The 24,476-nt window shown below is 58.3% G+C and overlaps 2 protein-coding genes across 19 annotated transcripts in view; one reads left to right on the forward strand and one right to left on the reverse strand.

The window, feature by feature from the left end:
• The window catches only part of BCAN (brevican), a 34,401-nt gene extending 30,764 nt beyond the window's left edge, over positions 1–3,637 (reverse strand). For 2 of the 5 annotated variants that reach the window (XM_071456723.1, XM_071456721.1), the window contains exon 1: positions 3,420–3,637. The gene's annotated coding sequence lies outside the window, so the exon portion shown is untranslated. Of the gene's footprint in view, positions 1–3,263; positions 3,283–3,419 lie in introns of those variants that run through there. The other 3 variants (XM_071456720.1, XM_071456722.1, XM_071456724.1) reach the window with 3 other exon arrangements.
• Positions 3,638–11,231: 7,594 nt separating this feature from the next.
• On the forward strand, positions 11,232–24,476 carry NES (nestin). Of its 14 annotated transcripts, none has more exons than XM_071456777.1 (5): positions 11,232–12,093; positions 13,564–13,688; positions 15,119–15,192; positions 17,818–21,741; positions 21,952–24,476. In XM_071456777.1, exons 1-5 carry the CDS (start codon positions 11,281–11,283, stop codon positions 23,706–23,708), a joined length of 6,693 nt encoding a protein of 2,230 aa, XP_071312878.1. In that variant the 5' UTR covers positions 11,232–11,280; the 3' UTR covers positions 23,709–24,476. The 14 variants fall into 14 exon arrangements, with proteins under 14 accessions (XP_071312878.1, XP_071312876.1, XP_071312867.1 ...); XM_071456775.1 differs by having other exon boundaries at positions 17,818–21,629; positions 21,831–24,476; XM_071456766.1 differs by having other exon boundaries at positions 17,818–21,026; positions 21,099–24,476.

A 24,476-nucleotide genomic window follows, 5' to 3' on the forward strand; every position in this document is an offset into this window, starting at 1 on the left:
GGTTGTGGAGGTCCCTTGGAGGGGTTTGTGATGTCCCTTAAAGGGGTTTGTGGATGTCCCTTAGAGGGGTTTGTGATGTCCCTTAAAGGGGTTCGTGGATGTCCCCTTTTTATCTCCAGAGAGAGATTTGTGGATGTCCCTTAGAGGGATTTGTGATGTCCCTTAGAAGGGTTTGTGATGTCCCTTAGAAGGGTTTGTGATGTCCCTTTTCATCTCCTGAGAGGAATTTGTGGATGTCCCTTAAAGGGGTTTGTGGATGTCCCTTAAAGGGGTTTGTGATGTCCCTTAAAGGGGTTTGTGATGTCCCTTTTCATCTCCAAAGAGGGGTTTGTGGATGTCCCTTAGAGGGGTTTGTGATGTCCCTTAGAGGGGTTTGTGATGTCCCTTTTCATCTCCTGAGAGGAATTTGTGGATGTCCCTTTTTATCCCCAAAGAGGGGTTTGTGGATGTCCCCTTTTATCTCCAGAGAGGAGTTTGTGATGTCACTTAGAGGGGTTTGTGATGTCCCTTAAAGGGGTTTGTGGATGTCCCTTGGAGGGGTTTGTGATGTCCCTTAGAGGGGTTTGTGATGTCCCTTAGAGGGATTTGTGATGTCCCTTAGAGGGGTTTGTGATGTCCCTTAGAAGGGTTTGCGGTGTCCCTTTTCATCTCCAGAGGGGTTTTTCTCCCGTCCCTCCACGTGATGCTGCTCACGCCGCTCCCAAGGTGCCCTGCCAGCCCGCAGCGATCCGGAGGAGGAGGAGGGAGCAGAGCGGTGCCTTTCCAGGGATGCTCAGCTGCAGAATGAGTCAGCAGCCTCCGGCACAGCCTGGCCCCGCTCCAGCCCCATCCCCATCCCCATCCCCACCGGCAAAGGGCTCCGGACACGCCGCTGCCCCGCGGGGACCGGCACGGAGCCGCTGTCCCGTTCGCTCGTGGCTGCTCCGCGTCCGTCCCCCCGGAGCTCCAAACCCCCAGGATCCGCGCCCACCCCCGCGGGTGCGGCCACCGGAGGGGTCCCCGGGGGGAGCGGGGCCGTGCCAGGCGGTGCCAGCCCCGGGAGTGCCCGGAGGGCTCCTGGCAGCGGAGCTGGCAGAGCTGAAAGGCCGGAAGGAGGTGGGGAGGAGGAGGGGGGGTCCCTGCAGCTGCCAGGAGCCCGAGCCCCCCGAAGAAAGGGGCTCCTTGTGCAGGGGAGAGCGCGGGGAGGGTCCCTGGGGGGATTCAGCCCCGCACGGGGCGAGCAGAGCCCGCAGGAGCCTCCAGGGACCCACGGGCACGCAGAGCCCTGGGGGAGCGCGTGTGTCACACGCACACGTGAAAGGTTTGCACACCCAGCCCCGCCTTCCCGGGCTCTGCTGGGGAAACTGAGGCACGAGGTGGGGCAGTGGTGCGGGTCCCTGATTTCAGCTCAGCCGGGAGCCAGCCCCCCTCCCAAACTCCCCCATCCCAGCACAACCTCACCCCGTCTCCCAGTTTGCCCAGTCTGAAGCCATTCCCTGAAAGGCAGCTCTGAAATGTCCCGCTCGGCCTCTCCCTGCCCTGCAAAAGGCTCCAGGCTGGGCACAGGGAGGATTCTCCCACCCCCTCGGGCGGCCAAGAGGAAGAGCAACAGGTTCTGAGCCAGGAGAAGTGACAGGAGCAGAGGTGCCTGGCAGGGATGAAATGTTCCGGCTGCGGGAGGGGAAAAAGGGCTGCGGGAAAATTTCCCTCTCCCCGGGACACCCCCGGCGGGTCTGGGGTTCACAGCGGGGCTGATGGGTTGGAAAAAAGCCGTGAAAATCCTGAAATATTTCACCCCCCCTGCCCCTTCCTGCCTCCCGCGCTGGGACACCAGCAGAGAGAGCTGGGGGAGGACAGGGAAAACCATCCCAAAATCCCAAAATCGCAAAATCCCAAACCTTGAGCTCGGCCCCAGCCACCCCCCCCCCCCCCCGACCTGGCAGCTTTGTCCCGAGCCCAGCGCAGCGACACCAACGGGAAGGAGTGGGGGGAACCCGAGCCCTGCCCGGCTCCGTGCCTCAGTTTCCCTTTGCACTGCTGCAGCCTCCTTGGGACAAGGACCAGGGACTCTGCAGGACACACGGAACACACCAGCCCCATCCTGGACCCCTGGCCCCCCTCCCAAAACGGGGTTCCTGAGGAAACAGCCCGGAAAATGCCCTTTGTGCCCAGCACCTCGGAGCCCCACTGCTGGGCTGGGCTGGGCTCTAGGCTGGGCTCTAGGCTGGGTTCCAGGCTGGGCTCTGGGCTGGGCTCTAGGCTGGGCTCCGGGCTGGGCTCTGGGCTGGGCTCTAGGCTGGGCTCTGAGGTGGTTCCAGGCTGGGCTCTGAGCTGAGCTCTAAGCTGGGCTCTAGGCTGGCTCCGGGCTGGGATCTGAGCTGGGCTCCAGGCTCTAGGCTGGGCTCTAGTCTGGGTTCTATGCTGGGCTCTAGGCTGGGTTCTAGAGCAGCAGCCGGGCAGCACCAAACTCCTTTCTCCTCCCAAGTTGGCAGAACCCCCCCAGCCCCCGCTGTGCCCCCGGCGCTGCGGAGCCGCTCCGAGCCGCCCCCTTCAGAAACGCTGGGAGCCGAGCTCGGGAGGGTCGGGGACAAGGACAAAGCTCCCCGAGCTCCCCCCGCTGCAGGGCAGGACGGGGCGAGGGGAAAAACCCGGGGAAACCTCTGGGCTGAGTCAGCTCGGCTCTCCTTTCGCTTTCTGCCCGTGCGGAGATGAAAGGCGAGACCGGGATGGAAAGCGCAGATCCCGGGGGCACCGCAGATCCCGGGGGCACCGCAAATCCCGGGGCACCGCAAATCCGGGGGCACCGCAAATCCCGGGGGGCACCGCAGATCCTGGGGCACCGCAGATCCCGGGGCACGGCAGATCGTGAGGGCACCACAGATCCCGGGGCACCGCAGATCCCGGGGGCACCGCAAATCCTGGGGGCACCGCAAATCCTGGGGGCACCGCAAAACCCGGGGGGCACCACAAATCCTGGGGGCACCGCAGATCCCGGGGGCACCGCAGATCCCGGGGCACCGCAGATCCGGGGGCACCGCAAATCCTGGGGGCACCGCAAAACCCGGGGGGCACCGCAGATCCCGGGGGCACCGCAAATCCTGGGGGCACCGCAGATCCCGGGGGCACCGCAAATCCTGGGGGCACCGCAAATCCTGGGGGCACCGCAGATCCGGGGGCACCGCAGATCCCGGGGCACCGCGGATCCGGGGGCGCCGCAGATCGTGGGGGCACCGCAGATCCTGGGGCACCGCGGATCCCGGGGTTCCCCGGTACCCCCAGCTCACCTGGCTCGGTGCGGAGCCGCTGCCCTGGGGTTCCCCGGTACCCCCAGCTCACCTGGCTCGGTGCGGGGCCGCAGCCCCGGGGTTCCCCGGTACCCCCAGCTCACCTGGCTCGGTGCAGAGCCGCTGCCCTGGGGTTCCCCGGTACCCCCAGCTCACCTGGCTCGGTGCGGAGCCGCTGCCCCGGCCCCGGGGCCCGGCGTGCGGCTGAGCTGCGGCTCCTCCGGGGCAGCGCGGGCAGTTCGGCGGCAGGGCTGGCACGGAGCTGCACCAGGCATAAGTGCAGGCACCGAGAAAAGAGCCTTCTCTGTGTGTGTGGTGCGTGTGTCCGTGTCCTCCACTCCGCTTTTTTTTTCTTTCTTTTTTTTTGCTTTTTTTTCCCTTCCCCTTTCCCTCCTCCTTTTATATTTATTCCTTCCCCTAATTAAGAAGGAGGAAAAAAAAAAAGAAAAAGAAAAAAAAAAGATACTACCGTGTTGGCAGGCTGCTCGTCCCTCCCCGTCCCTCCCTCCTGGCAGCTGGCAAAGCCCGCACGAGAGGAGGATGAGGATGGTGAGGACGATGCTCAGCCCGGTGTTAACCCGATGCAGCACAAGTGGGGGAGCAGAGGATGGGGATGTGTCCCCCCCGACCCCTCCATGGCTCGGGAATGCCCTTGGGGCGGTGATTCCTGGGATTTGGCAGCTCCGGCTGGACGGGGAGGGGGCCGCGGGCGGGGGTCCCGTAGCCAGCAGAGCCTTTCTCATGTAAAACCCCTTTTGCTGCGGGGCCGAGGTGGGTGCGGGAGCCCGGCGACTTTGCCAGCCCCGCTGGGGTGGTGGGAGCAGCCAGAGCCGAGCTGGCAGCAACAGCGCACACAGCCGAGCCCGCTCCGTGCCTCAGTTTACCCGCATCTGCGGCAGGGCCGGGATCATTGATGCATCTTTAGGCTGCAATGCCTCAAATCCTCAATCCTGCCGGAATTCTGGGCACCGGTGGGGCCCGGCGGGCAGCTGGCACAGCCCGTTGGCAAAGGGGCAGCACCCAGCAGCTGGCACCGGGGGCTTTTTGAAGCAGATCTCGCTGAAACTTTCCCTGGCACGGAGCATTCCCTGGCCGGGGGGGCGGCGCGGAGCTGCCAGGGAATTGCTCGGGTGAGTTTGCAGAAAAGGCTCAGCTCCATTCCTGAGCTGAATTAATCATTTGTCACCCTGGGAAATAATTGCGGGCGGCAGAGGCGGCCCCGGCAGCGCCGCAGCTCCGGGAAAGGGAATGGCCGGGGGGGTGGGAATCACACTCACACTCACACTCACACTCACACTCACACTCACACTCACACTCACAGTGCGGGGATGGGAATCACACTCACACTCACACTCACACTCACATCACACTCACACAGCACGGGGATGGGAATCACACTCACACTCACACTCACACTCACTCTCACACACTCACACTCACTCTCACAATGCCCACAGCCATGCCAGGATGGGCACTGGGACATTCAGAGCTGAACCCCCAGGGCTGCCCCAGTCCCAGCCCAGGAGGTGCCATCCTGCCCCCATGGCACCACCCACAGACCCACAGAATTGCTCTGTGTGGCCCAGGACTCCCAATGCCAGCCCTGGAGGTGCCATCCTGCCCCCATGGGCATGGAAACCCACCCACAGACCCACAGAGCTGCACTGTGTGGCACAAGGCTGGGGCTGGGGAGCTGTGCAGGGCCTGCTCAGGAGGAGCCTCCCCCAGGAATTCATTGGGATCAAATTCCCTGAGCCTGGGCCATCCCTGCTGCCTCGGGGGGAACCTTCCAGGTGTGCCAGCTCCTTCCCAGGGCACCTCCTGCTCCTTCCTGGCTGTTGGCAAAGGGTATTTTATGTTAGTTAGAAGGGGTTTTTATGGCTTAGAGCAAAGGATAAACCCACCCCAGACAAGAAGATGTTTTTACCAAGCACAAAGAGAGCACAGGCAAACAAGGCAGCAAAGGTGCAAGTAGAAAAAGGTCTCAGAATTTTCTACTGCAAGAAAACTGAAAAACAACTTCTGGTTTAAACTGTAATGTACTGACTGTGAGTGATTGGAGAACAGTAACATGAATATGGTAATTATAGCAGTTATGATGGGCTAGAGATAAAAGTTAAGGTATAGATTGGTTCTACTGTATTGAGATGCTCAGCAAAGAAAAGTTTATAATGCAATGTAACCAAAAGAAAAGTCTCTAATGCATTGTAACCAAAAGAAAAGTTTATAATGCATTGTAACCAAAAGAAAAGTTTATAATGCATTGTAACCAAAACCAAAGGGTCTCCAGGCCTGCCTGCAGCTGGAGCTGACAGCTGTGGGCACAGCTCTATCACCCATGACCCTGGGCAGCTGTAACACCTTGGATACAATAAACTGCATTTTGTATACAATAAACTGCATTTTGGATACAATAAACTGCATTTTGGAGAGCCCCTGGAGTCCCACATCTCTCATTTTGGCTCTTACAGGAGAGGAGAGGGCAGGAGCAGGGCACAGCCCCATTAGACCCCTCAGAGGATCCCCAGCCCTTCCTGCAGCTCTGGAGGTGCTGGAGCTCAGTCCAGCCCCAGCAGCCAAGGGCATGGAAAGGCATGGGGGACCCCCACAGGACACCCAGCTCGTGGAGGGGGCAGGAGAGAAGGGAGAGGAGCAGACAGGAGAGAAAGGAGAGGAGAGACAGGAGAGAAAGGAGAGGAGCAGACATGGGAGAAGGGAGAGGAAAGGCAGGAGAGAAGGGAGAGAAGGTCGAGAAGGGAGAGGAACAGGCAGGGGAGAAGGGAGAGAAGGGAGAGGAAAGGCAGGGGAGAAGGGAGAGAAGGTCGAGAAGGGAGAGGAGCAGGCAGGAGAGAAAGGAGAGTAGAGGCAGGAGAGAAAGGAGAGTAGAAGCAGGAGAGAAGGGAGAGAAGGTTGAGAAGGGAGAGGAGCAGACAGGAGAGAAAGGAGAGAAGGGAGAGGAGCAGGCAGGAGCAGGGACACCCCAGAGGATCCCCAGCCCTTCCTGCAGCTCTGCAGATGCTGGAGCTCAGCCCCCCCAGCAGCCAAGGGCATGGAAAGGCACGGGGGACCCCCACAGGACACCCAGCTGCTGGAAGGGACAGGAGAGAAAGGAGAGGAATGGGCAGGAGAGAAAGGAGAGGAAAGGCAGGAGAGAAGGTCGAGAAGGTCGAGAAGGGAGAGGAACAGGCAGGAGAGAAGGGAGAAGAATGGGCAGGAGCAGGGCACAGCCCTTGTGAAACCCCCAGGAGGATCCCCAGCCCTTCCTGCAGCTCTGCAGATGCTCTGGCTCAGCCTCCCCAGCAGCCAAGGGCATGGAAAGGCACGGGGGACCCCCACAGGACACCCAGCTGCTGGAAGGGACAGGAGAGAAGGGAGAGGAGCAGACAGGAGAGAAAGGAGAGGAGAGACAGGAGAGAAAGGAGAGGAAAGGCAGGAGAGAAAGGAGAGGAGAGACAGGAGAGAAAGAGAAGGGAGAGGAGCAGGCAGGAGCAGGGACACCCCAGAGGATCCCCATCCCTTCCTGCAGCTCTGGAGATGCTGGAGCTCAGCCCCCCCAGCAGCCAAGGGCATGGAAAGGCACAGGGGACCCCCACAGGACACCCAGCTTGTGGAAGGGGCAGGAGAGAAGGGAGAGGAGCAGGCAGGGGAGAAAGGAGAGGAAAGACAGGAGAGAAAGGAGAGGAAAGGCAGGAGAGAAGGGAGAGGAAAGGCAGGAGAGAAGGGAGAGAAGGTCGAGAAGGGAGAGGAACAGGCAGGAGAGAAGTGAGTGGAGAGGCAGGAGAGAAAGGAGAGGAGAGGCAGGAGAGAAAGGAGAGGAGAGGAGCAGACAGGAGAGAAAGGAGAGAAAGGAGAGAAGGGAGAGGAGAGGCAGGAGCAGGGACACCCAGAGGATCCCATCCCTTCCTGCAGCTCTGCAGATGCTCGGCTCAGCCCCCCCAGCCCCAGCTGTGTTCAGGCTGGAAGGGCCTCAGTGCCCAGCTGTGCTTCCTCCTCCTCCTCCTCCTCCTCCTCCTCCTCCTCCCCCTGCTCCCCCAGCCCTGCTCAAAGTCACGTCCAGCCCGTGCCATGCACCCTGTGCCATTCACCCTGTGCCAGGCACCCTGTGCCAGCTCCCACCTGGGGCTGCAGGGCACCCTCCAACTGCCACCCCCTCAAAGCTCAGTACCAGGAGTCCCATAAGCTCTTGGAGATTTATTTCACACCCGAGGTAGCTCAGCTACCTTTGGAGGCATCAAATCAGCAGGGTGGCTTCTGTGGCAGTGTTGGAAACAAAAAGGTTTTAATAAAAGGCAAAATAACGAACTTTTTACAGAGAAAAACCGATCCAAGTGCAAGAAGCCCTCCTGCCTCCAGTAAAACACCTCACAAAAGCAATTAATGTCTTTGTTCTCTTCTTTTTCTAAGAAATTGCCCAAACAAAACTTCTTAGCTCCTGTCCAATGAGCTGTCCTTAAGTTTGAAGTGAAATCCTCCAAGACCTATGAGATGCCTTTTTTCACCTAATCAAAAAGAGAAACTTCTGGGCTTCTTTCCCTTTTTAAAGGAGCAAAAGGAAAAAAAAAAAAAGGAACAAATCAAAGATGGTTTTGTCACTCTGTCAACAAAGAGCACGTTCCTATAAAGCTGTGCCACTGCTGCCACCCCCCATTCCCAGGGGGTTCTGACCCTGAGAACCCCCCAGTGGTGCCATCCCAAGGGGTTCTGACCCCAAGAACTCCCCCGGGGCACCGACATCCCCATCCTGAGCTCAAACATCCCCCAGGGACACCAAAATCCCCATCCTGGGGCATCCTGAGCCCTGCCTGGGCTGCAGGGTTTGCACCATCCTGCTGCTGGCTGAGAGAGAGGGGCCAGGCACCCCAAAAGGCAGGAGGAGGAAGAGGGTGGCAAGGCCAGGGAGGAAGGAAATGCTCACTCCCAGTGCAGCCAAGAGCACTGGGGGTCTTTTTGCAGCAGTTTTGGGGGCTCCTGGACATGCAGGTGGGAAGAGGAGGAAAGTGGGAGCAGGCAGGCAGTGAGGAAGGGCAGCTCTGAGGCAGATGTGCTGTGGAAATGAGGAGGAGGAGGAAGATAAAAACACATGTGATGGTGTTCACAGGGGTTTTCAGATTGGGGAAGAGACGAGGATCTGACTCCATGTTTCAGAAAGCTTGATTTTATTTTATGATATATATTATATTAAAACTATACTAAAAGAATAGAAGAAAGGATTTCATCAGAAGGCTGGCTAAGAATAGAATAGCAAAGAATGATAACAAAGGTTTGTGGCTCCGATAGAGTCTGAGCCAGCTGGGCTGTGATTGGCCATTAATTAGAAACAACTAACATGGAGTAATCAAAGATCCACCTGTTGCATTCCACAGCAGCAGATAACCATTGTTTGAATTGTGTTCCCAAGGCCTCTCAGCTTCTCAGGAGGAACAATCCCAAGATTTTCCATAAAAGATGCCTGTGACAAACACACAGCATCGCCTCAGAGAGACCCCAGATCAATCCTCCAACCTCAGCACTCCCTGGGCTCCTTTCAATCCTGGCTGGGAGAGGCAAACCAGAGCCGGGCCAAGGAGCCAGACAGGATGTCTGGCCGGAGATGAGCCGGAAAGATGATTCCATTGGGGACCCTGAGCCAGCTCATCCTGCTCCATCCCCGCTCCAGACACCAGGGGACAGCCCCGACCCTCCTGGGGCTGCTGCTGCTGCTCCTCTCGTGTCCCCAGCAGCCCCCGGACGGTGCAGGGTTGGCTCTGGGGATGCTTTGCCAGCAGAGGGGACTGTTGCTTGCCTTGTTGCTTGCCTTGTTGCTTGCCTTGTTGCTTGCCTTGTTGCTTTTTCTTTCCAGCTGTCCCGTGGGACAGCTCTGGAGGAGACATTCCTGTCCTCCTTGCCCTCCCGTGGGAAAATTCGCCGTCTCCAGGGAGGAAACGCTGGCAAATCTCTCCCCCCCAGTGACATTTTCCTCATTTTCCTGCTCCTTTTTTTTTTTGGTTTTTTTCTTTTTTCGGCAAAAATCTTCCCGGGTTTGGAATTGTGAATCTCCGCCCCTCGCCGGCGCGCCGCCCTTCCCGCAGAGAAGTCATCTGGGGTGAATAAAGAGAGAAAATCAAAGAAATTAAATATAAAAAATATCTGGCCGTGACTGCTGGATCGTGCAGGGGGTGGAAGCTCTGACGGAAACCAGGGCTCGGAGGAGCTGCTCCCGTTGGGCTCCTGCACATCTGGAGAGAGGGAAGATCACAGCTGGACACAGCTGGACACAGCTGGAAGCAGCGCCCCGGGGAGGCACCGGCTGAGCTGGGCTCGCTCTGCATAGGATGGACCCAGGGATGCCCTCGGTGCAGCCATCGGGCTGTGAGAGAAAGCTGCCAATGAATTAAATAAATGAATGTTCTCTGTGTTTTATGAAGATTCAGAGACTCTTAAGAAACCTGGTCTTTTGACTAGTCATAGAATCAAAAATGCAAATCCTAGCAAATATTACCAGGTTCTCTGAGGTTAGGACAGGGAACCAATATATTTGATTATTAATGTGAACAGGAACTCAAAAGGGGTGGTTTTTAATGATTTCTTTTTACATTATTTATATCGTTATTGTTTCTTTCTTTATTTTATTTCTTACTTGAAGATGATGGTGGAACCACCTGATTTATGTGATGTAAATCCAAAGTGTCTGAACTAATACAGATGTTTGGAATTAGAGCTCAACTTTATCCATGATTCATTTTTTTTTCTCTCACTTTCAAAAAAAAATGTAATTTATTTATTGAAAGACAAAGTTCCAATGGAACATTTCTTGGGCAAAGATTTATCAGATCCAACATGAACTTTGATGTATATCTACATCAAGGGGCAGTGAGACCCTCGGGGGGCTCTGAGCCCCCAGGGTTTGGAGCAGGATGGGGCTCACAAGCCTGTAGGAGCATCAGGACAGATGGAGAGGAGAGATCTCTGCAGCCAGGATGTGGAATTTGGGGTTTATTGCAAAGGGCCTGGGTGCAGGGGCGTTTTGGAGTTTGGGGTTTATTGCAAAGGGCCTGGGTGCAGGGGATTTTTGGGATTTGGGGTTTTTGCAAAGGGCCTGGGTGCAGGGCCCTGCTGGGAGCTGCCAGGCACAGCTGGAGCAGGACTGAGAGAAGAGAGGGGCAGAGAGGATGAGAGGGAAAGAGAGTAAAGGAGTAAAAGGGGTAAGAGAGTAAAAAGGGTAAGAGAGTGAGGTTCCCGTTACAATACCATAAATCTTCTTCTGTGTTGAATATTCTAATTCTCACTAACCAATCTAGTACAAGATACAAATCCTACAACACTTACATACAGCCTATAAGAATCATTACATTACCATCCTGTGCTACATTTTAAACCCTAAAAACTCCTCTTTGGGCCCTTCTGCCAAGCTGGCAGGGTCTGCTCTGCCCCTTGGGCCTGTCTGCAAGCAGAGGGTGTTGTTCCATCAAAAGGGGATCACCTTCAGTCCAGCCACACCATTGTTTTCCAGTTGTTCAGTAACTGAGGGATCTCAAAGCTTGCTTTCATTTCAATCTCGCTTATAGTTTCCATATTCTCAAAATCTTTTGCCAGACAATCATATTTGTAAGGCTTTCCTGCTCCATCTTCCCCAACACAAGCCACCACCGAGGGATGCTGCAGCCGGGCTGAGCATCTGCCAAGCGCCCTTGGACACCTCCCAAGCTCCTTGCCGAGCCCCACGGCAGCCCTCCAGCTCCCTGGCATGGCCCTCGGCCTCTAGGGACAGGATCCAAGCCCTCAAATCACCCTCCCGAAGTTGGAAGCAGCACCTTGCTCTTCCTCACGGCCGGGAAATCCGAGCTCAAGCGTGGAGCCCACGTGGGCTGGAGCCGGCTCGGCTGTGCAAGGGTTAAATCCGGCTGCTCGCCCGGGTCTCGGGGGCCTCCCACTCGGCAGCGCAGGGTATGAATAGCTGCGCTCCCCTCCGCTCGCAGGCACTCGCTTCCCTCCCCGCCTCCCCCGCTCTGCCTCGCCTGCTCCCCGCATCCTCCTGGCCATGCTGAGCACGGAGAGTTTGGCAGGGCCGAGAGCCCTGCGAGAGGAATCGCTGCAGATGTGGGACCTCAACAAGCGCCTGGAGGCGTACCTGGCCCGCGTGAAGTTCCTGGAGGAGGAGAACGAGGTGCTGCGAGCTGAAATCCAGAGCAGCAAGAGCGGCCCGGCCGGGGACTCGTGGAGGGCCAAGTACGAGGAGGAGCTGCGAGCCCTGCGGGACGCGCTGGATGTCGCCTTCAGGGACAAGTGCACGGCCGAGCTGGCCAGGGACAACCTGTACGAGGAGGTGCAGCAGGTGAGAAGCAGGTGCCAGAAGGAGCAGGCAGCCCGAGAAGAAGCCAAGAAGGAGCTGTCCTTGAGCAGGAAGGAGCTGGAGGAGGAGAGGAGAGCGCAGATCTGGCTGAAGGAGAGAGCTGTGCAGCTGGAGAAGGAGGTGGAAGCCTTGCTGGAGGTACACGAGGAGGAGAAAGCGGGGCTGGACCAGGAGATCGCCACTTTCTCCCACAGCCTGGAGAGTTTCCGCTGCGCCCCCGTGGCTTTGCAGCCGGTGGAGGTGGAGGATTACTCCAAGAGGCTCTCGGAGATCTGGAAAGGGGCGGTGGAGACCTACAAGGCAGAGGTGGCTCAGCTGGAAGGTTCCCTGTGCCAGGCCAAGGAGAACCTCTGGAAGGCGGTGGAGGACAACCAGCAGAGCCAGCTGCAGCTGCAGCACCTGGAGAAGGACCTGGCGGGGCTCAAAGCTCGCAAGGAGATGCTGGAGGAGAGCCTGGCCCGGCAGTGGCAGGAGCAGCGCGGGGAGGCAGAAAAGTTCCAGGCGAGTGAAAATCCCCAGGAAAGGGGACAGCAGAGGGGCTGGGGGTGGCTGGGTGGGCACGCAGGACACGACCCTGAGCAAAGAGATGCGAGAGATGGATGGGGGGAGGCGAACAGAGCGAACAAACCCCAGGGAAGGGATGGAGCTGCCGAGGAAGCTGGGGAGGGCGGGAGGAAGAGCAAAGCGGCTTGGGGACATCCCTGTCCCTGGGGACAACAGAAACCCGGGGCCACCAAAGTGCAGGGGAGCAGCAGCAGGCACCGGGGGCTCCCCCAGCACCCTGCCCGAGCTCCGGGCTGCGGATCCCGGGGCGGCCGCGGCAGGAAGGACAAACTCCCAAACTCGCAGCGAGTTCGCTGCAGCTGCGATCCGACAGCTGCAAAAGCGATTCAGCGCAGGGAGGGTGGAGGCGGAGCGGGCTGGAAATACCGGGAGCGGCGTCACCACTGCTCGGGGAAGGGTCTCCCTTTGTTCCAGCTCCTGGGAGCAGCCCTGGGTGTCCCGGGACAGAGGATGCCGCCGCCTCCGCTGCTCTGCTGAAAGTTATTTCTTTCCCACGCTGGCCGTGAATCAGCCCGGCCTTTCCTCCCTCTTCCCGTCCCCTTTCTGCCCTGCTCATTTCCCCCATCCTCAGCCCCTGGTGTTAAAATGAGCTCCAGGCTCATCCCTGAGCATCCTGCAGGGATCCCGAGCCCTGCGGGGACCGGCGGGGCTCGGGCAGGGCTGGGGGCGGCCCTGACCCCCCTGTGGTGCCCATGGAGTTGTTTCTTTCCCTCGCTGGCCGTGAATCACCTCGGCCTTTCCTCCCTCTTCCCATTCTCTCCTCATCCCGCCCCATCCTCAGCCCCTCAGGTGCTAAAATGAGCTCCAGGCTCGTCCCTGAGCATCCTGCGGGGATCAGCGGAGCCACCGAGCCCTGCCCAGGTCTGCGGGGCTCGGGCAGGGCTGGGGGTGACCCTGAGCCCCCTGACGCCCCCTGTGCTGCCCGCAGCTGCCCATGGAGGCCCTGGAGCAGGAGCAGCAGAGCCATGAAGTTGTTTCTTTCCCAATCAGCCCGGCCTTTCCTCCCTCTCCCCATCCCCTGCTCATCTCCCTCATCCTCAGCCCCTGGTGTTAAAATGAGCTCCAGGCTCATCCCTGAGCATCCTGCAGGGATCCCGAACCCCGCGGGGACCTGGGGGGCTCGGGCAGGGCTGGGGGCGGCCCTGAGCTCCCCTGACCCCCCTGTGGTGCCCGCAGCTGCCCATGGAGTTGTTTCTTTCCCTCGCTGGCCGTGAATCACCTCGGCCTTTCCTCCCTCTTCCCATTCTCTCCTCATCCCGCCGCATCCTCAGCCCCTGGTGCTAAAATGAGCTCCAGGCTCCTGTCCCTGAGCATCCTGCGGGGATCCCGAACCCCGCGGGGAGCTGGGGGGCTCGGGCAGGGCTGGGGGTGACCCTGAGCCCCCTGACCCTCCTGTGCTGCCCGCAGCTGGCCATGGAGGCGCTGGAGCAGGAGCAGCAGAGCCTGCGGGTGCAGATCGCCCGGGTGCTGGAGGACAGGCAGCAGCTGATGCACCTCAAGATGTCCCTGAGCCTGGAAGTGGCGACCTACAGGTGAGCTCGGGGTGGGCACCGCGGCGGGCACAGCTGGGCGGGGGCACCGCGGGGACAGCGCCGTGCCCCCGGAGCGGCCCTTCCTTCCCTCCCGATGGCCCCGCACAAAGGGACCGGGGAGGGGGGGACAATTAGCATGAGAATGGGGCTGGCCCTGCCCGGCCGAGCGTGATGTCACCGGGCGGGGACACTAATCCGGGCCTCGGGGGGAGGGGACGGGGCACGGCAGCGAGGGGGGCTCCGTCGGGGTCGGTACCGAGCCGGGCCAGGGCAGCGGAACCAGCCGTGCCTCAGTTTACCCGTCCTGTGTCCGGCAGAACAGCCGTGCCTCAGTGTACCTGCCCTGTGTCTGGCAAAACCAGCCGTGCCTCAGTGTACCTGCCCTGTGTCTGGCAAAACCAGCCGTGCCTCAGTTTACCTGCCCTGTGCCCGGCAAAACCAGCCGTGCCTCAGTTTACCTGCCCTGTGTCCAGAGCAGCAGAACCAGCCGTGCCTCAGTTTACCTGCTCTCACACTCTGTGTCCAGAGCAGCACATCCAGAGCGCACAAGCACCTGTGCCTCAGTTTACCCACCTTGATGCCCCCTGTGTCCAGAGCAGTACAATCAGCCATGCCTCAGTTTTCCTGCCCTTACACCCTGTGTCCATAGCAACACAGGCAGCCGTGCCTCAGTTTACCTGCCCTGTGTCCATAGCAGCAGAACCAGCCGTGCCTCAGTTTACCCACCCTGATGCCACAAGCACCTGTGCCTCAGTTTACCCGCTCTGACCCCACCATGTCCAGAGCAGCTCAAGCACCCGTGCCTCAGTTTACCCGCCCTGTGTCCATAGCAGCTTAAGCACCTGTGCCTCAGTTTACCCACCCTGATGCCACAAGCAGCTGTGCCTCAGTTCACCCACCCTCACACCCTATGTCCAGAGCAGCAGAACCAGCCGTGCCTCAGTTTACCTGCCCTTACAACCTGTGTCCATAGCAGCACATCCAGCCGTGCCTCAGTTTACCTGCCCTGTGTCCGGCAGAACCAGCCGTGCCTCAGTTTACCTGCTCTCACACCCTGTGTCCAGAGCAGCACATCCAGAGCGCACAAGCACCCGTGCCTCAGTTTACCCGCCCTGTGTCCATAGCAGCACAAGCACCCGTGCCTCAGTTTACCCGCCCTGTGTCCATAGCGGCACAGGCAGCCGTGCCTCAGTTTACCCACCCTGATGCCCCCTGTGTCCATAGCAGTGCAGGCACCCGTGCCTCAGTTTACCCACCCTGATGCCCCCTGTGTCCATAGCAGCTCAAGCACCCGTGCCTCAGTTTACCCACCCTGATGCCCCCTGTGTCCATAGCAGCGCAGGCACCGGTGCCTCAGTTTACCCAGCCTGGGGGGCACAGGGAGCCCCCAGCACCCCCCAGCACCCCCCAGCCCCTCTCCTCTCCCCCAGGACGCTGCTGGAAGCCGAGAGCAGCCGCCTGCAGGTGCCCGCCGGGGAATTCAGGGGGACCAGCGGGGTGAGAGGTAAGGGACCCCCGGTGCCACCCCTGGGAGGGTTTAAATGGGTTTAAATGTGGGTTTAGACACCTTTTCCTGGGGGGTTAAATGGGTTTAAATGTGGGTTTAGACACCTTTGCCTGGGGGGTTAAATGGGTTTAAATGTGGGTTTAAGCACCTTTTCCTGGGGGGTTAAATGGGTTTAAATGTGGATTTAGACACATTTTCCTGGGGGGTTAAATGGGTTTAAATGTGGATTTAGGCACATTTTCCTGATGGGGGTTAGACATGTTTAAATGTGGATTCAGACACATTTCCCTGCATTTTCCTGGGGAGGTTTAAATGTGGATTTAGACACATTTTCCTGGGGAGGTTTAAATGTGTTTAAATGTGGATTTAGGCACATTTCCCTGCATTTTCTAGGGGGAGGTTTACATGTGTTTAAATGTGGATTCAGACACATTTTCCTGCATTTTCCTGGGGTGTTTAAATGTGGATTTAGGTACATTTCCCTGCATTTTCTAGGGGAGGTTTACATGTGTTTAAATGTGGATTCAGACACATTTCCCTGCATTTTCCTTGGGAAGGTTTAATGTGGGTTTAGACACATTTTCCTGGTGGAGGTTAGATGCATTTAAATGTGGATTTAGACACCTTTTCCTGGGGGTTTAAATGGGTTTAAATGTGGATTTAGACACATTTTCCTGGGGAGGGGTTAGACATGTTTAAATGTGGATTCAGACACATTTCCCTGCATTTTCCTGGGGAGGTTTAAATGTGGATTTAGACACATTTTCCTGGTGGAGGTTAGATGCATTTAAATGTGGATTTAGACACCTTTTCCTGAGGGGGTTAAATGGGTTTAAATGTGGATTTAGACACATTTTCCTGGGGGGTTAAATGTGGATTTAGACACATTTTCCTGGGGGGTTAAATGTGGATTTAGACACATTTCCGTGCATTTTCCTTGGGAACGTTTAATGTGGATTTTTATACATTTTCCTGGGGAGGGGTTAGATGTGTTTAAATGTGGATTCAGATACATTTTCCTGGGGGGGGGGGGGGTTAAATGTGGATTTAGGCACATTTCCCTGCATTTTCTAGGGGGAGGTTTACATGTGTTTAAATGTGGATTCAGACACATTTCCCTGCATTTTCCTTGGGAAGGTTTAATGTGGGTTTAGACACATTTTCCTGGTGGAGGTTAGATGCATTTAAATGTGGATTTAGACATATTTCTAGAGGTTAGATGTGTTTAAATGTGGATTCAGACACATTTCCCTGCATTTTCTAGGGGGGGTTTACATGTGTTTAAATGTGGATTCAGACACATTTCCCTGCATTTTCCTGGGGAGGTTTAAATGTGGATTTAGACACATTTTCCTGGGGGGGGTTAAATGTGTTTAAATGTGGATTCAGACACATTTCCCTGCATTTTCCTGGGGGGGTTTACATGTGTTTAAATTGGATTTAGACACATTTTCCTGGGGAGGTTAAGTGTGGATTTAGACACATTTTCCTGGTGGAGGTTAGATGCATTTAAATGTGGATTCAGACACATTTCTAGAGGTTAGATGTGTTTAAATGCGGATTCAGACACATTTCCTTGCATTTTCCTGGGGAGGTTTAAATGTGGGTTTAGACACATTTTCCTGGTGGAGGTTAGATGCGTTTAAATGCGGATTTAGACACATTTCTAGGGGTTAGATGTGTTTAAATGCGGATTCAGACACATTTCTAGAGGTTAGATGTGTTTAAATGTGGATTCAGACACATTTCTAGAGGTTAGATGTGTTTAAATGTGGATTCAGACACATTTCCCTGCATTTTCCTGCCAGTGATAGGAAGGTGTGAACAGCGGCCAGGGGGGTGGCTCTTGGCACGGGGCTCACATCCCAGATAAGCCTTATCTGCTCCTTCACCAGCCTTATCTGCTCCTTGCCTCGTTTTTAATTCCCTTCCTTTCATGGGAAGGGCAGCACAGGACGGGAGGGCTGCGCTAACCAGCTGAGCATTTCCTTTTTCCTCAAAACAAACCAAAAAAACACCAAATGAAAATCCCAAGGAAAGCTTTGTCACCTGCACACTTGGCCCAGCAGCAGGGCCCAGCTGTGGCTGCAGCTGCGTGTGAGGATGAGGGGAGAGATGAGGATCTGACTCCATGTTTCAGGAGGTTTGATTTATTATTTTATGATATATATTATATTAAAACTGTACTAAAAGAATAAAAGAAAAGGTTTCATCAGAAGGCTGGCTAAGAATAGAAAAGGAAAGAATGATAACAAAGGTTTGTGGCTCGGACAGAGTCCAAGCCAGCTGGGCTGTGATTGGCCATTAATTAGAAACAACCACATGAGCCCAATCCCAGATGCACCTGTTGCATTCCACAGCAGCAGATAACCATTGGTTACATGTTGTTCCTGAGGCCTCTCAGCTTCTCAGGAGGAACAGATCCTAAGGAAAGGATTTTTGATGGAAGATGTCTGCGACAGCTGGGCACAAATCCCCCAGGAGCCGCAGCATCCGCTGCACTCAGGAGGGAGGAATTTCCCACTTTCCAAGAAGGAGCTGGTTAAAAATAGGAGAGGGGGCAGCCAGAGGCAGCCAGGGCAGGGCTGGGAGAGGCTCATGGTTCCTCCTTGCTCTTTGCAGATCTCAAACTGGAGCTGAGCAGCGGCAAAGCGGCACCAGCGAGCCCCGAGGGCAGGCGGGTGCTGCCCTGCACCCCCTTCCCCAGGGTGACAAAACACCCCCAAAGCGCCACCCTGACACCCCAAAGCACCAGGGAGCTCCAGAAAATCACCTCAGCCCTCCATGGCAGCGCTGCCAGCAGGGCTGGAGGGCTGGGGGCTCCCACTGCCAGCCCTTCCCAGGCAGGCAGAGCCTCCCTTCCCCTCTCCCCCGAGCAGGAGAGGTCTGGGGGGGAAGGTCCTGCCTGGCCAGGAGGAGATGAGGCAGCAATGAGCCCAGGGATGGAGTGTCCCCTGTCCAGAGCCTCAGGGGACGGTGGCAGTGCCAGCCTGCAGCTCCTGGGAGCTGCCCACAGGCTGCAGTACCCGGCCCAGCTGGTCAGTGAGGCGCTGGAGGATGCCCTCAAGGAGATGGGAGATGATGCTCAGCCTGAAGAGGAGCCCACACCCAGCTCCACGTGGAATATCCATGCCCCCAGCCCCGTTTTCCCCACCAAGGCTGTGCCCGAGGGGCCTGGGGAAGGGCAGGAGGGATCTGAGGATGGGGAGAGCCCCGAGGATGAGGAGGTGATGCTCCAGGGGCTGGCTGGAGAGAGCAGCACCCTGCAGGACTCAGCTTCATCCCCACCGGGCATGGACCCTCCCTTGCGTGCCTTGGGGAGCCAGGAAGATCTGGGAGCCTGGGAGGAGGAGGAGGAGGAGGAAGAGGAGGAGGTTCCTGCAGTGCTGAGCCCAAGGGACCCAGAAATGGAGGCCCAGGAAGGGGATGAGGACCTGCCTGGGCACACAGAGACCAGCTGGGAAAAACCAGAGCAGGAGAAGGCACAGACGCCCAGCACGGAGCCATCACACCCCTCAGAGGATGAGGAGGAGGAGAAGGGAGATTTCCAGGAAGAAAGAGCAGATGTGCAAGAAGAGGAATGTCCCCACGGAGAAGTGGAAGCTGCTGCTGCTGTCCTTGTGCAAAGCCACCTGGTTGTGCCCACAGAAGGTCACCTGGAGCAGGACTCTGCTGATGCAGAGCAGGAAATGCCCGGGTGTGAGGTGGACCTGGCTGCAGAGGAGGGAAGGGAACAGGAGCTGAGTCCAGAGCAGGAGCCCTCGGGTGTCCCTGAGGCCATCCCAGCAGAGGAGGCTGCCACAGGAGCTGAGGGAGGTGCTGTGGCACGGGAGGACACGGGCACAGGGGAAGGTGGTGAGGGAGAAAAGGGAGAGGCCAGCAGGGAGGTGCTGGGAGGGGAGGATCACAGGGTGGGACAGGACCCCATGGCAGGAGAAGACCCTGGGGCAGGAGAAGATCTTGGAGCAGGAGAAGGCTCTGAGACAGGAGATCTTGGGGCAGGAGAAGACCATGGGATAGGAGAAGATCTTGGGGCAGGAGAAGACTCTGAGGCAGGAGAACACCATGGGGCAGGAGAAGATCTTGAGCCAGGAGAAGACCTTGGAGCAGGAGAAGACCTCGGGGCAGGAGAAGATCTTGGGGCAGGAGAAGACCATGAGGCAGGAGAACACCATGGGGTAGGAGAAGATCTTGGGGCAGGAGAAGATCTTCAGCCAGGAGAGGACTCTGAGGCAGGAGAAGACCTTGGGACAGGAGAAGACCTTGGGACAGGAGAAGACCTTGGGGCAGAAGAAGACCATGGGGTAGGAGAAGGCTTCAAGACAGGAGAAGACCATAAGGTAGGAGAAGATCATGGGGCAGGAGAAGACTCTGAGGCAGGAGAAGACCATAGGGTAGGAGAAGACCATAGGGTAGGAGAAGATCATAGGGTAGGAGAAGATCATAGGGTAGGAGAAGACCTTGGGACAGGAGAAGATCATGGGGTAGGAGAAGGCTCTGAGACAGGAGAAGACCTTGGGGCAGGAGAAGATCATGGAGCAGGAGAAGGCTCTGAGGCAGGAGATCTTGGGGCAGGAGAAGGCCTTGGGGCAGGAGAAGTCCATGGAGCAGGAGAAGATCATGGAGCAGGAGAAGGCTCTGAGGCAGAAGATCTTGGGGCAGGAGAAGATCTTGGGGCAGACGATCTTGGGGCAGGAGAGGCAGGTGACACCCTGGAGGGGGACAGCAGAGCCCCAGAGGAGCCTGAGGAGCTGCAGGAAGGAGAAGAGGAGGAACAGGAGGAGCCGGAGCCAGGACAGGAGCCCTGGGCACAGGGGGGTGATGATGGCAGTGCCCAAGAGCCCTGCCCAGAGGACTGGGAGGTGACAGAAGGGGACACTGAGGAGCCAGCCTGGGCAGGTGACACCCCGAGCAGGGCAGGAAGGCTGGAAAGAGAGGAGGGAGGTGGCTCAGGGCCAGCAGAGCTGGAGGAGGCCCAGGAGGATGATGAAGGAGATGCCAGGAGCCAGGAGATGAGGCAGCAGCAGGCGCTGGCACAGCAGGGCAGGGTGGCACAGCCTGAGCCAGCCCCTCCAGGTGCCCCCGGGCCAGGGCACAGCCAGGAGCTGGCAGAGGCTCCACAGGAACCAGGGCAGCTGCAGGGTGAGGATGGGGCTGAGGGGCTCAGCCCAGAGCTGGGGGAGCTGGAGAGACCAGAGCTGGTGGCACCGGGGCAGGTGCCAGGTGAGTGGGCATTGGAGGAAGCCACCAGAGACCCAGAGTCCCCAAAATTGGAGAGCTCAGAGCTGGTGGCACCAGGGCAGGTGCCAGGTGAGTGGGCATTGGAGGAGACCCCCAGAGACACAGAGCCCCCAAAACTGGAGAGCTCAGGGCTGGTGGCACTGGGGCAGGTGCCAGGTGATGGTGCTGAGTGGGCACTGGAGGAGACCCCCAGAGACACAGAACCCACAGAATTGGTGGCACCAGGGCTGGTGCCAGATGAGAACAGCAAGTGGGCATTGGAGGAGACATCCAGAGACACAGAGTCCCCAAAATTGGAGAGCTCAGAGCTGGTGGCACTGGGGCAGGTGCCAGGTGAGTGGGCAGTGGAGGAAGCCACCAGAGACACAGAACCCACAGAACTGGTGGCACCAGGGCTGGTGCCAGGTGATGGTGCTGAGTGGGCATTAGAGGAGACCCCCAGAGCCCCAGAGTCCCCAAAATTGGAGAGCTCAGAGCTGGTGGCACCAGGGCTGGTGCCAGGTGATGGTGCTGAGTGGGCATTGGAGGAGACCCCCAGAGCCGCAGAGCTGGCAGAGCTGGAGAGCTCAGGGCTGGTGGCACCGGGGCAGGTGCCAGGTGAGGACACTGAGTGGGCACTAGAGGACACCCCCAGAGCCCCAGAGCTGGTGGCACCGGGGCAGGTGCCAGGTGAGGACACTGAGTGGGCACTAGAGGAGACCCCCAGAGCCGCAGAGCTGGCGGTGGGCACGGGCAGGAGGGTGGAGCTGGAGGACACACTGCCAGACTGCACCCCCCTGCACCTCTACCGGGAGGAGATGATGATGGGGACACCCAGCCCAAACCCTGCAGACAGCGAGGAGACCCCAGGGACAGCTCCTGTGTGTGCCACAGCCCAGCAGGGTGAAGGGTGGCAGCAAGGGAGGGACCGGCCACCGAGTGCCAGTGTGCCAGAGAGCCCCGAAGGGGAGGAAGAGGAGGCTGAGGAGGAAGGTTATTTCATGGTCTCTGCTCCCAGCCAAGAGGTGTCCAGCTCAGAGGAAGCTGAGATCCCTGAGGACTTTGAAGAAATTCAAGTGGAAGCAGCTGAAGGTGGCCAAGATGATCTGGGGGCTCCTGGGGAAGCATCTCCAGGGCCAGAGGGCACAGAGCACCTGGAGGTGCTTGCTGCAGGAGCAGATGAGGGTATGGAGGTGCCCACTGAGGAACTTGAGGTGCCAGAGGATGAGGAGGGCACAGCTGGGCTGGAGGAAGGCCCAGAAGAAGATCCCAGCTGCCCTAGGGTGGTGGAACCATCAGCTGGAGGTTCTGGTGAGCCAGCCCTGGGTGCCACAGCGTGGCAGGGACCAGAGCACCCAGAAGATCTGGCTGCTGATCCAGATGAGGGTATGGAGGTGCCCACTGAGGAACCCGAGGTGCCAGAGGATGAGGAGGGCACAGCTGAGCTGGAGGAAGGCCCAGAAGAAGATCCCAGCTGCCCTGGGATGGTGGAACCATCAGCTGGAGGTTCTGGTGAGCCAGCTCTGGGTGCCACAGGCTCTGCAGCGTGGCAGGGACCAGAACAGCCAGAAGATCCAGATGAGGAGCTCCACAGCACAGCTGGGCCGGAGGAAGGCCCAGAAGAAGATCCCAGCTGCCTTGGGGTGACGGAACCATCAGCTGGAGGTTCTGGTGAGCCAGCCCAGGGTGCCACAGCATGGCAGGGACCAGAGCAGCCAGAAGATCCAGATGAGGAGCTCCACAGCACAGCTGGGCTGGAGGGGGATGGCACTGGAGCAACAACCACGCTGGGGCTGGCAGGGCAGGAGGAGGAGGAGGAAGATGAGGATGAGCCCAGCACGGCTCTCCATGACACAGCCGAGGCCACAGCAGAGCTCCAGGCCCAGGCAGTGCCTGATGAAGCAGAGAAGGCTCTGGAAGAGCAGCCAGGCATGGAGGAGGAAGCCGTGGGCAGTGAGAGCCCTCCTTGCCCTGCGCCGGGGCAGGGAGGCTCTCCAGAGGTGCTCCCAGACATCCCCGACACAGCTGAGCTGCCAGTGGAGCTCATGAAAGCCTCGGGCATTTTGGAAATAGTGGAGCAGGCGCTGGAGTTCAACCAGGAGCTGATGGGGGCGAGGGTGGCAGAGGCTGGGCAGGGTCCTGGCGGGAGAGAGCTCTCCTGGGATGGAGGGGAACACTCTGAGCCCTGCCGGGATGGAGGGGAACACCCTGAGCCCTGCCGGGATGGAGGGGAACACTCTGAGCTCCCCCGGGATGGAGGGGAACACTCTGAGCCCTGCCGGGATGGGGGGGAACACCCTGAGCTCTACCAGGATGGAGGGGAACACCCTGAGCTCTGCCGGGATGGAGGGGAACACCCCGAGCTCTGCCGGGATGGAGGGGAACACTCTGAGCTCCCCCGGGATGGAGGAGAACACCCCGAGCTCTGCCGGGATGGAGGGGAACACCCCGAGCTCTGCCGGGATGCAGAGGAAGGTTCCAAACTCTGCCGGGATGCAGAGGAAGACCCCGAGCTGTCCCGAGATGCAGAGGAACACCCCGAGCTCTGCCAGGATGCAGGAGAACACTCTGAGCTCTCCCCGGATGCAGAGGAAGACCCCAAACTCTCCCGGGATGCAGAGGAAGGCTCTCAGTTCCCCCGGGATGCAGAGGAGGGCTCTGAGCTGTCCCGAGATACAGAGGAACATCCCGAGCTCTCCCAGGATGCAGAGCAACACCCCAAACACTCCCAGGATGCAGAGGAAGGCTCTCAGTTCCCCCGGGATGCAGAGGAAGACCCCAAATTCCCCCGGGATGCAGAGGAAGGCTCTGAGCCGTCCCGGGATGCAGGAGAACACTCTGAGCTGTCCCAGGATGCAGAGGAAGACTCCAAACTCCCCCAGGATGCAGAGGAACACCCCGAGCTGTCCCGGGATGCAGAGGAAGACCCCGAGCTGTCCCGGGATGCAGAGGAAGGCTCCTCCCTCTCCTCATCCAGCGAGGAGGAGCCCACGGTGCAGGAGGCCCCGGCGGCGGTGCAGGAGGGTGAGCCCCGGGCTCAGAACGGGCTGCACCGCCAGCCCAGCCTGGAGGAGCTGCCCGAATTCACCGAGGAGCTGCTGAACGGCACCTCCAGCGCTGCCCCCGCACAGGAGATGCCCTCAGAGCCCGCGGGGGTGATGCCAGCACCGGCCCCCAGCCCTGGGGATGGCAGCCTCAGGGCGAAGCAGCTGAGCCCCGTGTCCCCTGCTCTGGGGGACGATGTCCTGAGCCCCAGAGCCCAGCAGCAGCCCTGCTCCTCAGGGGACGAGTGACAGAAGCTTCTGGTAGCTCCTTCCTGCCGGAACCCGGTGCCCTCCCCGTCCCACCCGCTCCTGATGCTTCCCCATCTCCCTGTGGGTTTTTAACGTGTTTGTGTGGATGTTTTGCACCCCTTTCCAGAGTGAAGAACCGCCAAGTTCTGTTGCCCCCCTCACAACCCACCCAAATTCTCGTGTTTGCCCTGCTTCATTTTGAGTTTCCTCCTGGGTGGGTTGCCGTGGCTGTATTTAATTTAAATTCTGTGTTTCCCCGTTCCCTGCAAGATTCCCTCTCCAAATCCTCCAGGATGTCCAGCTGGAGCTTAGGGACCCCCACAAACCCCCCCTGGGACTCAGCATTTTGGGCTACATCACCCCAGGCTCTGCAGCCTGACCCAGGTGTTTTTAACGTGTTTGTGTGGATTTTTTGCACCCCTTTCCAGAGTGAAGAACCACCAAGTTCTGTTGCACCCTCACAAATTCTCATGTTTGCTCTGAGACTCCTGCTTCATTTTGAGTTTCCTCCTGGGTGGGTTGCCTGGAGGAACCCATCTGGTATTTAATTTAAATTCTGTGTTTCCCCACTGCCTGCACTCTTCCCTCTCCAAACCCTCCAGTATTTGCCCCAGGATGTCCAGCTGGGGGTTAGGGACCCTCCCAAACTGCACCCTGGGACTCAGCATTTTGGGCTACATCACCCCAGGCTCCCCCAGCCTGACCCTGGGGGCTGAGCCACGCTGGATGTACCCAAAATTAATTTAATAAAGCCTCATCCTCCCCTCA

The sequence above is a fragment of the Agelaius tricolor genome, unplaced genomic scaffold, assembly GCF_023055355.1.
Source record: "Agelaius tricolor isolate 1412-34295 unplaced genomic scaffold, bAgeTri1.0.p SCAF_66, whole genome shotgun sequence".
NCBI lineage: Eukaryota > Metazoa > Chordata > Aves > Passeriformes > Icteridae > Agelaius > Agelaius tricolor.